Here is a 12033-nt window from a genome sequence, read left to right as displayed (position 1 = left end):
GAAGCCCCGTCTCCGCGTCCCCTCGCTCCTCCCAGGACGCCCCAACCACCCCGGCCCTCCCTCTTCCCAGGACAACCGGGTCCTTCCCGGCCCTCCCCCCGCTTCTCCGAGGACTTTCGGCCCCATGGCCGCGCGGCCTACTGGGACTGGAAGTCAGTCTGGGCGCCAAGGTGTGCGCAGGCGCAGTGCGGCGGGCAGTTTCTCGCGGCGGAGGCGGGGTGAACACGGCTGGGAGCCGTCCGCTTTCCCGACTCCTTTTCACAAGACTGGGCGTTAGTGCCGGGGTCGGAGCCAGCCGGACACAGGGGACACTCGGTTCCCGGGCTAAGGTGGAGCTCGCGGGCCAGCCCAGGGCCCCTCGGCTTCCCTCACCGCCCTGGGCCCTGCTGTGCATTTAAAACACCTGGTCGGACTCGCCCAGCATTTAAAGTTCCTCGCCTCCCGGACGCTTCCCTTTCCTGTTGCAAAAGTGTGACGTAGAAGCGGGAAGGAGACTAGAGCCCGGAAAAGCCATGGGAAACAAGGAAGGCCCTTCCCTCGAATGGCCAGTCCCAGGGTTAGCTCCCAACATGACCCTTTCGCGGCCAGTTGAGTCAGTACACTTCATCCGTGCCCTCATGTGTAGGCACAGGGAGCAACCAAAGCCGGGAATCCAGGACCAGCGCTTCCGTCTGCAAGACGTCAAATTTGAGTGAGGACCAAGTCGGCCTCAGCAGGTGTAATGATGTGTGGTGTCCAGTACCTGTGACAAGTGACCGGGGACACACCTGAGGACCAGGCGTAAGTGTGTAGTGTCAGTGTGGTCACCAGCCTTTCTGCCCTGGGGGCGGCTTCAGTTCCCTGCCTACCCCTTTGCAACCCTCCAATCCTGCCTAGGGCTCCTCCTTCAGGGAGAGCACTAGCTCAGGGGCTCAGCTTGGATTCCCCAGATTTCAGGCTGGAGGTCTCTGGACCTCTGCCTGTCTTATACATTGAACAAAGTTACTGATCCCCTCCTGGTGTGTGAGAGATGGTAAGCTTCATTTCTACTTTCAAGCTGCTTACAACTTTGCATAAAGGCCTCATCCTTACCTCAGAGATGGCAGAGGCTATAATGAGCACTCCACCCCCACGCACAGCACAGTGAATTTTAATGTTCCCACTTTGGGGGAAGGGAGGTCACACTACCAGCTTTTGGAGGCACCCCAAAGCTTGTCTGGCACTTTGGTACAGAAAGGATTTTGTCCAATCTCTTGCTTGCTTCGGATAATACTAAAAGGCACATAAAGTTGGTGGCTCAACCCCTCTGGGCTGGGGTTGGCGCAGCAGGTGGACAGGCGGGTGGGTCTGGGACAGATGGGCAGAGCATGGGTGTGGGCTCAAGGTCTTGTCGACAGAGGTAGTTGGTCCTGGGTGGATGCTGGGGTGACCGAGGGCACCCTGTGTGCTCAGGCTGGATAGATGCTGCTGTGGTGGCCTTCGTCTGCCCAGTCCACCAGCTCACTGCTCTGGAACCACAGCTGGATCTCCCTCTGGGCCCCCTCCACGGAGTCGCTGGCGTGGATGACGTTCCTGTGCCAGGTGGCAGAGGTAGGACACAGGCTTCAGTGTGCACCTTGGGGGTCCCAGGGACAGTCTGCTGCGTACACCTTGGAGGTCCCAGGGACAGTCTCCTGATGCCCTACTGTCTAGGGGAGCAAGCGGGGTGATTGTACAGAGGGGAAAGGAAGAACAGGGGAGCTGCAAAACTGGGTTCCAGCCTGATCTCAGCTTCTTAGCCACAACCTCATCTGTCCCGTGCCAACCCCCGGGGCATCTGGCGATAAAGTCAGGTGACAGACAACGATGGCAGAGCACATACACAACACACAGGGAATGCTTTATCTTCTCCTGTGTGCATGAAAGGGTTTTTTAAAAAACCGCACTAGCAAACGTTAGGTGTGATGTGCCACCAGTAAAAGTCTCTTCTGGCTTTACTTTCCCCTGAGCAAGAAGCCCAGGTCCGGCGGATCTGCCTTAGCAGCAAGCCGCCGCCCCAAGCCCCTAGTGAGCTGGCCCTCAGCTCCAAGTGGCCGAGTGTGTTAGGGCCCCCATACCTGCTGATGTGGATGCTTAAGTCTCCCCGGATGGTGCCAGGGGCGGCCTCAGCCGAGTTGGTGTGTCCTATCATGGCCCTCGAGGTGCAGACCACATTGGGGCCTTCCCAGACCTGCAGCACAGAGATAAAGGAGGTGGGGAGAGGTGGGTATCACCAAGGGCTCAGTCCAGGACCCTCCACCCCTCCCACCACCCCTGCCCCGCTGTACCATGGCCACCACCGGGCCGGAGCTCATGTAGCTGATGAGGGCTGGGTAGAAGGGCTTCCTCTGCAGGTCGTGGTAGTGCTCAGCAAGGATGCTCTCTGGTGCCTGGTGCATTGGGGGAAGGGGGTGAGAGGAGCCCTTGGAGAGGGAGCCCCACCAGGCACTGGGACAGTGACATGGTGTACTGATCACAGGGCCCTTTGCAGACGACACCTACGTGGGGCAGCACTCCAGCCACAAAAGCACAAGGCAGACACCTCCCCACCCCTCCCCTTCTACTGCCAACACCATGATGTCTTCCTGACACAGGGCTGAGATGTGAGAAGCCCCCCATCCCAGTCCCCTCAGGGACACCCACAGGCAAAGAGCCCTGGTACCTGCAGCATCTTCATCCCCACCAGCTTGAAGCCCCTCCTCTCAAAGCGCTGGATCACATCCCCAACAAGCCTCCGCTGCACCCCGTCTGGCTTCACCGCAACCAGCGTCCGCTCCAGGGTCCAGGAGGGTCCTCCTTTAGAAGAGGGGGGTTCGGGGCTGCCGAGGCCTCACCCTTTCATGTCTCCCGGACCTGGGTTCCCCTGCCAGGACCCAGGTGTCACCTGGACTTCCGAGTGTCTGCCTCAGGCAGAGCAGCTCTGGAGGGGAGAAGTGTGGTGTCCACAGCCAGGACTGTCCAGCGTGGTGCTACCCCTTGGGACAAGCAGCACAGGGGGCCCCTGGGGACTTCAGCCTGTCGGAGGGGCCATGGGCCCTTCCAGGCAGTGGCAGAAGCTGCCCATGATAGAGCTGATGTCCCCTGAAAAGGCATCTATCTTAGACAGCCCGGAGGCCTGGGGAGGCACAGTCCAGCTCAGAGGCCACCCGGAGGCCCAAAGATGCCATACTGGAAAGAAAGTACAAGCCTTGGCCTGATTTTCGCTCTTGTCCTTTGCGGTGCTAGCACAGACAATGTCTGAACCCCCAACCTGCCACATCAGGAAGGAACCACCACCCATATTCTGGGTCTCAGGTGAAGGAATGGCAGGGGACCAGGGAGGCAGAAGTGCACTTTCCCCACCGGGTGGGCCACAGACAGCGGGACAAAGGGACCTGGGGATTGAGGAGAAAGGTGGAGGGGTTCCTGTCTGCAGGTGGGGAGAGTTGAGAGGGCTCCTCCCCTCACGCCTTCGTTGGCCAGGCTGCTGTGGGGTTCCAGGGTGGGACGCTTCGAGACCTAAAGTCAACACTGCCACAGTCTTCCCCCTCCTGGGGAGACACTGCCCGGGAGACCCCCAGCATCATCACCCTCCTACAGCCCCAGGCCACTTCCAGAGTTATGCTGACCCTCAGCATTGGGTCCAGGGTCAAGTGTACTTTTGAGAGGAGCCCAGACCCTGGATGTCCAGCTAATTCCTGCAAAGAGGGAGGAGAGAACTGGAGGAGAGATAAGACGTAGGGTCCAGGAGGGCCAGTGTCCCTGTAGGCAACTGCAGCTGCCTTCCCATCCCCAGGAGGAAAATTAACCAAAGTTGTGCAGGGCCTGGAGAGCAGGCAGTGGGTGCCCACCACATCCCTTCAATGAACCGCGCTGGAGGAAGGCCCCCCATCCTTATTCCATCCCCCAAGCCCAGTGCCTGGGGGCCCTGCTGCCAGCTGGCTTGTGCCTCAGACGGTGGCAGTTCACTCTTGCCAGCATTTGGAACGCCAGGACATCTGCCTGCAGCTCAGGAAGGGCCCAAGGGCCAGCAGCTAGGGCAGAGGTCCCTGTGGATACCAGCGGGCAGGAATACGCCAGGCGGAAAAACGCCCCAGGACGGGAGTATTCATCTGCTGAGAATGACCCCGCTCAGGAGCCCCGGGTCCGCCGCAAAGTGTGGCCACCAGGCTTCTGGCTTCCTCCTGCCCTGGAGCCCTGGGGACCCCCTGCCCTGAGCACGGTGAGGAGGTGAGCGGGGGCGTGGGGGGCTGGGTGGGAGTGAGCGGTGGGGGGGGTGGTGTGCGCAGGGCCCCAGCCCGGCGGGAACCCGACGGTCGCGCAGCTCCAGCCGGCCTGTCCCGAGGCCTCAAGCCCCCTGCGCCAGGGCCCGCACGTGCGCCAGCAGAGGCCTGCGGCGCCTCAGCCCGCCCCACCTCGCGCATGGCCGCCGGGTGGGCGGACTCACCAGAGCTGGAGCGCGCAAGCAGGCTTGCGACCGGGGCCCGCGTGCGGCACATCAGCCCCCGCAGCGCCGCGCGCCCGGAGAGACCGCGCATGACTCCCTGCCCGCGAGTGCCGTCTGAGAGCGTAAGAGAGAGGCCCGGGGATGGAGGGGGAGGGGCGGAGGGAAGAGGGAGGGAGGAGGGTGGAGGGAGAAAAGGAACCTGGGGAAGGGTTGGAGGGACAGAGGGAAGAGGGAGGGAGGGAAGGGGAGGGAGGTGGAGGGGCAGAGGGAGAAAAGGAACCCGGGGAACGGGCAGCGGGAGAAAGGTAGGAGGGAGGGAGGAGAAGGGGGAAGAGGAGGAGGGGTGGAGGGAGGGAGAGCGGCGCAAGGCCCCCACGGCCCCTACCCTCGCGGCCCCACACCGAACCTGCTTCACTCAAGCGGCCTCGGGAAGTATTTAATGTCAATTTCTGTTAAAATCAGAAGAAAAAAATAACAATGATGACGAACACAGCATGGATTGTATTCGTCTTTATACCAACACAGTCCTTAAGTATCATTTTGAGTTCATGCAAGTCCTCCTGCGCCTGTCTTGGGCTGTACCCCGTCCTGGCAGCAGGACCTGCTTCTGGGGGCGGGGAGTGTCCTCCCACCTGAGTCTCCCTCGGAAATTACACCCTGCATCTGGAGAGGGTGGACCTGGATGGTCAGGCAAGGTCAGGCAGGGCATCTCTGCATTTGGATGGGGAAAATCCCACCTTTATTCTCAAGTGGACATGTAACTGCATTCTTCTAACTGAAGGAATTTAGCTTCCACTGAAACCCTTACGGTCCCTGTGACTTTATCGAAAGCAAAAATCACAGATATTCTCATTTACTATATTGTTCCAGTTGAGAAGGTGGCGCAATACTGTTTGAAATATGAGATCAATTGCAAGATCTTATGTAATGAGTTTTCGGGGTTTTTTTTTTTATTTTATTTATTTATTTTTGGCTGCGTTGGGTCTTCGTTGCTGTGCGTGGGCTTTCTCTAGATGAGGTGAGCGGGGGCTACTCTTCGTTGGGGTGCACAGGCTTCTAAATGTGGTGGCTTCTCTTGTTGCGGAGCCCAGGCTCTAGGCACGTGGGCTTCAGTAGTTGTGGCACATGGGCTCAGTAGTTGTGGAGCACGGCTAAGTTGCTCCGTGGCATGTGGGATCTTCCCGGACCAGGGCTCAAACCCGTGCCCCCTGCATTGGCAGACGGATTCTTTTCTTTTCTTTTCTTTTTTTTTTAATCTATTTTATTTTTGGCTGCGTTGGATGTTCGTTGCTGCATGTGGGCTTTCTCTAGTTGTGGGGAGCGGGGGCTAGTCCTCATTACAATGCGCGGGCTTCTCATTGTGGTGACTTCTCTTGTTGCGGAGCCCACGCGGGCTCTAGGCGTGCGGGCTTCAATAGTGGTAGCACACGGGCTTCAGTAGATGTGGCTCGCGGGCTCTAGAGCGCAGGCTCACTAGTTGTGGCGCACGGGCTTAGTTGCTCCGTGGCATGTGGAATCCTCCCAGACCAGGGCTCGAACTCGTGTCCCCTGCATTGGCAGGTGGATTCTTAACCACTGCACCACCAGGGAAGCCCTGTAATGAGTTTTTGAAAAAGCATATATACTTCTTTATGCTGTTGTGGATGGAATTTTCTTAATTTCATTTTCAGTTGTTCATTACAAGCGTATAAAAATACAATTGAGTTTTGTATATGGATCTTGTATCCAGAGACTTTGGTGAACTCATTTATTAATTCTAATAGTTTTTTAGTGGATTCCTCAGGATTTTGTACGTACAAGGTTATGTCATACAGGAATAGAGATAGTTTGACTTTTTCCTTCCCTATCTGGATGTCTTTTTTTTCATTTTATTAATTAATTGCTCGGCTAGAATCTTCAGTACAATGTTAAATACAAGTGACCTTCTTTTTCCACTGTCTTTTTTTTTTTTCTTTTTTTTACTTTTTTATTTTGAAGCAATTCCAAAATCACAGAAAAGTTGCAAGAACAGTACAACACCTACGTCCCCTTCACTTTGATTCCACTGTTGTTGACATTTGACCACATTTGCTTTATTATTCTCTCTTTGTCTGTCTGTTTATCTTTCTCTATATTTTTATAGCATTTAAGAATAAGTCTCAGACATGATGATTATTGAATGTATATTTTTCTAAAACAAGGACAATCTCCTATATAACCACAGTAAATCCATGAAAATAAGGAGATTAATATTGGTACAATACAACCACCCTACCTTCAAACTCCATTCAGATTTCTTTCCACTATCCCAATAGTCATTTATAGCAAATTCAGAAAATCAAACAAATATACAAGATGTACTTCTCTTCTTCTCTTTTCTTTCTGGTCCAGAATTTTTTTTTTTTAACATCTTTATTGGAGTATAATTGCTTTACAATGGTGTGTTAGTTTCTGCTTTATAACAAAGTGAATCAGTTATACATATACATATGTTCCCATATCTCTTCCCTCTTGCGTCTCCCTCCCTCCCATCCACTGTCTTAAGACAGGAGATTAGATTATTGTTTTGAAATATTTTTTTCTTTCTTAGTATAGACATTTACAGCTATACATTTCCCTCTAAACACTGCATTAACTATATTCCATAAGTTTTGATGTGTCTTCATTTTCTTTCATCTCAAAGTATTTTCTGATTTCCCTTTTGATTTCATATACTCTAAAAACTACAAATCATTGTTGAAAGAAATTACAGAAAATCTAAACAGGACAAAAATCCCACATTCATGGATTGGAAGACTTAACATGTTAATATGTCAATGCTCCTCAAACTGATCTACAGATTCAACTCAATCCCTGTCAGTGCTCCTCAAACTGATCTACAGATTCAACTCAATCCCTGTCAAAATCCTGACTTCTTTGTAAAAATTGATAAGTTGATTCTCGAATTCAGTGGGTTTGCAAGAGACCCAGAATAACCAGAAACTCCTGAAAAAGAACAAAGCAGGAGAACTCACACTTCCTGATTTCAAACTTATCACAAAACAATAATAATCAAGTCAGTGTGGTACCAGCACAAGGATAGACATATAGACCAATGGAATAGAATTGAGAGTCCAGAAATAAAACCATACATCTATAGTCAACTGATTCTGGCGAGGAAGCCAAGACCATTCAATGAGAGACAGAATAGTCTTTTTAACAAATGGTGTTGCAGTAGCCAAGACATGGAAACAACCTAAATGTCCATTGACAGATAAATGGGTAAAGAAGATGTGATACACATATACAATGGAATATAACTCAGCCATAAAAAAGAATGAAATAATGCCATTTACAGCAACATGGATGGACCTAGCAATTATCATATTAAGTGAAGTAAGTCAGAAAGAGAAAGACAAATACCATATGATATCACTTATATGTGGGATCTAAAATATGACACAAATTAACTTATCTATGGGACTTCCCTGGTGCTCCAGTGGTTAGGACTCTGCGCTCCCAATTCAGGGGGCTCAGGTTCGATCCCTGGTCAGGGAACTAGATCCCGCATGCCACAACTAAGACCCGGTGCGCCAAATAAATAATTTTTTTTTTTTAAAAAGACATGCACCACAATGTTCATTGCAGCACTATTTACAATAGCCAGGACATGGAACCAACCTAAATGTCCATCGACAGATGAATGGATAAAGAAGATGTGGGGACTTCCCTGGTGGCGCAGTGGTTGAGAATCTGCCTGCCAATGCAGGGGACACGGGTTCGAGCCCTGGTCTGGGAAGATCCCACATGCCGCAGAGCAACTGGGCCCATGAGCCACAACTACTGAGCCTGCGCATCTGGAGTCTGTGCTCCGCAACAAGAGAAGCCACGATAGTGAGAGGCCCGCGCACCGCGATGAAAAGTGGCCCCCGCTTGCCACAACTAGAGAAAGCCCTCACACAGAAACGAAGACCCAACACAGCCAAAAATAAATAAATAAATAAATAAATAAATAAGTTAAAAAAAAAAAGATATGGCACATGTATACAATGAGATATTACTCAGCCATAAAAAGGAATGAAACTGAGTTATTTGTAGTGAGGTGGATGGACCTAGAGCCTGTCATACAGAGTAAAGTAAGTCAGAAAGAGAAAAACAAATATCATATGCTAATGCATATATATGGAATCTAAAAAAAAAAAAAAAAGTACTGATGAACCTAGTTGCAGGGCAGGAATAAAGAGGTAAACATAGAGAACGGACTTGATGACATGGGGTGGGAGGGCGAAGCTGGGGCGAAGTGAGAGTAGCATCGGCGTATATTCACTACCAAATGTAAAACAGTTGGCTGGTGGGAAGCAGCAGCATAGCACAGGGAGACTGGCTTGGTGCTTTGCGATGACCTAGAAGGGTGGGGTAGGGAGGATGGGAGGGAGGCTCAAGAGGGAGGGGATGTGGGCACATGTGTATGCATATGGCTGATTTGCTTTGTTGTGCAACAGAAACTAACACGGTATTGTGAAGCAATTATACTCCAATAAAAATGTATTTTAAAAAGTATCATTTAAAAAAATTAACTTATCTACATAACAGAAGCAGACTCACCGAACAGACTTGTGGTTGCCAAGGGAGAGGAGGGTGGGGGAGGGATGGATTGGGAGTTTGGGATTAACACATGCAAACTATTATATATGCAATGTGTAAACAACAAGGTCTTATTGCATAGCACAGGAAACTATATTCAATATCCTGTGATAAACCATAATGGAAAAGAATATGAGAAAGAATATATATATATAACTGAATCACTTTGATTCAGCACCTGAAAAGATGCTCAACATCATTAGTCATCAGGGAAATGCAAATCAAAACCCTGAGAGACAACTATATGCCCGCTAGCATGGCTAGAACCAAAAGGTCAGATAATAACCTGTGTTGGTGAGGATGTGGAAAAATTGGAACCCTCCTACATTACTGATGGAAATGTAAAATAATGCAGCCACTTTGGGAAATAGTCTGGCAATTTCTCAAATGATTAAAAATCGAATCATATGACTCAGAAATTCTATTTCTAGGTATATACCCAAAAGAAATGAAAGTACATGTCCACAAAAACTTGTACACAAATTTTCACAGCAGCATTATTTATAGTAGCCAAAGGGTGGAAATAACCCAAGTGTCCATCAGTTGATGAATAGATAAACAAAATGTGGTCAGTCCATGCAGTGGAATAGTATTCGGCCATAAAAGGAAGAAAATACTGACACATGCTGTAACCTGAATGAACTTTTTTTCCCCCTAACCACTGGACTGCAAGGGAATTCCCTTGAAGGAACCTTGGAAACATTATGCTGAGTGAAAGAATTCAGTCACAAAAGGCCACATATTGTATGATTCCATTCATGTGAAAGTACAGAATAGGGAAGTATACAGAGACAGAAAGTAGTATTAGTGGTTGCTTAGGGCTGGGGGTGGGGAGTGGTGGGGGAATGGGAGGGTGATAGCTAAAGGGTATGGAGCTTCTTTTTTCTTAATATTTATTTATTTTATTTTATTTTTGGCTGCTTCAGGTCTTAGTTGCGGCACGCAGGATCTTCAATGCGGCGTGCGGGCCCTCTAGTTGAGGCGTGCGGGCTTAGTTGCCCTGCAGCATGTGGGATCTTAGTTCGTCGATCAGGGATTGAACCCGCATCCCCTGCATTGGAAGGCGGATTCTTAACCACTGGACCACCTGGGAAGTCCCTGGAGCTTCTTTTTAGGAGATGAAAATGTTCTAAAATTGACTGTGGTGATGGTTACACATATGTGTGAGTACACCAAAAATCATTGAATTGTAAATTTTAAATGGGTGAATGGTTTAGTATGGAATTATTTCTCAACAAAGCTGTTTTTTCAAAGATGAAAAAGCAAAAAATAAGAAAAGAAAAAACCAAAAAAAAAGACCAAAAAAATGAAAAAGCATTTATTATTATGTCACATATTTTAAATGTCTTGAGACATCTTGGCTATTTCATCAAACCACTTCCAACCCTGCACAGGTCAGGCCCTACACTGCTCTGGGACTCTGAGGCTGCTGTAGCCCAGCCCCAGACTGATCCCTGTTCCCAGAGACAGTGCAGCACATGGCTCACGCCCCTGCTCTGTGCAAGATGGCCACTTCCTGTTGGGAGGTGAGCCTGCTTCCCCACCCCCTTTGCATCTGGGCTGGCCCTGTGGCTGGTTGTGTCTGCACAAACGCTGGGTAACATCCTCATCTGGGCCTTAGAGATCTGCACTTCTGCCTTTGCCATTTGGGATGCACGGGCTTGGACTTTCCTTTCCATGTAAAGAAGCCTAAGGCAGCCACAAAGAAAGAGAAAGAAAGAGCCACCAGCCCCCAGCTTATCCCTACCAAAGCACCAGAAGTGTGGGTAGTCATCTCGAGAGTTCCAGCCCCAGCTTATGCCTCAAGGAGCAGAAGTGCCACCAGCTGAACCCTGCCCAACTCCGACTCAGCAAAGAATCAGCAGAAAATATCCTGGCTGTTGGTTGAAGCCGTTGAGATTTCGGGTAGTTTGTTGAGATGCCTCCCACTCAACCCAGCCTGGCTCAACTGAGCTCATCTGAGATGTGGAATCCCTTGGCTTCTCAGTGGCCAAGCCAGGGCTCAAGTAGAAGAGTGGCCCTAGGTCCACTGCTCCTCCGACCACAGTTCCCTGCATCATCTTCTGGCCAGGATCTGTGCAGCTTCTGTGTGAAGACTTCAGGCTCACAGGTGGCTGGCTGAGTGAGTTAGGACACCTGAGTTTCGACCCTGGTCCTTCTCCTAAGGCTACAGCTTTACCCGCTCTGAGCCCCATCCCCTCCTCTGTAAGGTGCTGCTGACGGTGCCTCAGGGAATAGGGTTCTGGCACATGGGCTGCTTCTTGCTCTGTCCTGTTTTGTCCTGTCCCCTCTGGTCCCTGTTCCTGTCCCTCTCCTGCACCCTGACGCCCTCCTCAGGCTTCCAGACCCACTGCCACTGTGTCAAATGGGATTGCTGGGGGATTTACCTCCCCCAGAGGCAGAGATGTGCACCCTGCATCTCCCTGGCCGCCATATCGCAACAGTTCTGGGGTGCCTTCAGAGGTTCCCGAGAGATCAGGCCAGAGTTCCATGACCTGGGCCTCCTTCTTTTCCCTTTCCAGACCCAGTTCCTACTCCCCCTGAGTGTTCTCTGGGACCACATCCTAAAACATCGTTTTCACATTTTCACACAGGTCCACATCAGGGTCCACCTCCAGGAAACCCAGCCTCAGGCAGGAAGATACCAGAAGGAAGCACTTTATGACCACATTTGATACAGCAGAGCACAAACACGAGGCTGTTCACTTCTCCTCTGATGCTGACTCTCCTCCCGCGTCCGGCACTAAACGTGGAAGCACTTTATCAATACGTTTGCTCGGTATTTATTTCTCCGTGACCGCATTGCTCCCTTCTAGACTCTCCTCTCCCATCTCTTGAGGAGTAGATCTCATAGCCCTCAGATCATTTTCAGTTGTTACAGGTCCAGTTTCACGTGGGTTAAAACCCCCGCCATGTATCCACCTGAAGAGTCTTTTCTCTCCTTCCCCCAAGCCGGCCGGGTTTGGTCCAAGTGAGGCTGGTCTGCAACAACGTCCTTTCTCTCAATC

General features: G+C 50.8%; 1 protein-coding gene and 1 long non-coding RNA gene across 10 annotated transcripts; one reads left to right on the top strand and one right to left on the bottom strand.

Moving 5' to 3' along the window:
* The first annotated feature begins 143 nt into the window (after nt 1-143).
* LOC132349726 (uncharacterized) lies at nt 144-11788 on the top strand. Of its 7 annotated transcripts, none has more exons than XR_009497733.1 (5): nt 144-780; nt 1432-4206; nt 9952-10188; nt 10420-11135; nt 11620-11788. It is a non-coding gene; the product is annotated as an uncharacterized LOC132349726 (long non-coding RNA). The 7 variants fall into 7 exon arrangements; XR_009497731.1 differs by having other exon boundaries at nt 10420-11147; XR_009497735.1 differs by lacking the exon at nt 10420-11135 and having other exon boundaries at nt 148-329; nt 626-780.
* On the bottom strand, nt 1114-4710 carry NME4 (NME/NM23 nucleoside diphosphate kinase 4). Of its 3 annotated transcripts, none has more exons than XM_059898382.1 (5): nt 4424-4696; nt 2660-2793; nt 2286-2387; nt 2076-2188; nt 1114-1551 (listed from the first exon to the last, which is right to left on the bottom strand). In XM_059898382.1, the coding sequence occupies exons 1-5, from the start codon at nt 4512-4514 to the stop codon at nt 1428-1430; spliced, it is 564 nt and encodes a 187-aa protein (XP_059754365.1). In that variant the 5' UTR covers nt 4515-4696; the 3' UTR covers nt 1114-1427. The 3 variants fall into 3 exon arrangements, with proteins under 3 accessions (XP_059754365.1, XP_059754366.1, XP_059754367.1); XM_059898383.1 differs by having other exon boundaries at nt 2660-2860; nt 4424-4481; XM_059898384.1 differs by having other exon boundaries at nt 1458-1663; nt 4424-4710.
* Nucleotides 11789-12033: the final 245 nt, after the last annotated feature.

This window comes from Balaenoptera ricei, chromosome 15 (assembly GCF_028023285.1).
Source record: "Balaenoptera ricei isolate mBalRic1 chromosome 15, mBalRic1.hap2, whole genome shotgun sequence".
NCBI classification, from domain to species: domain Eukaryota; kingdom Metazoa; phylum Chordata; class Mammalia; order Artiodactyla; family Balaenopteridae; genus Balaenoptera; species Balaenoptera ricei.
The sequence above is the reverse complement of the archived record's forward strand: the minus strand, read 5'-3'. Positions and strand labels throughout refer to the sequence as shown.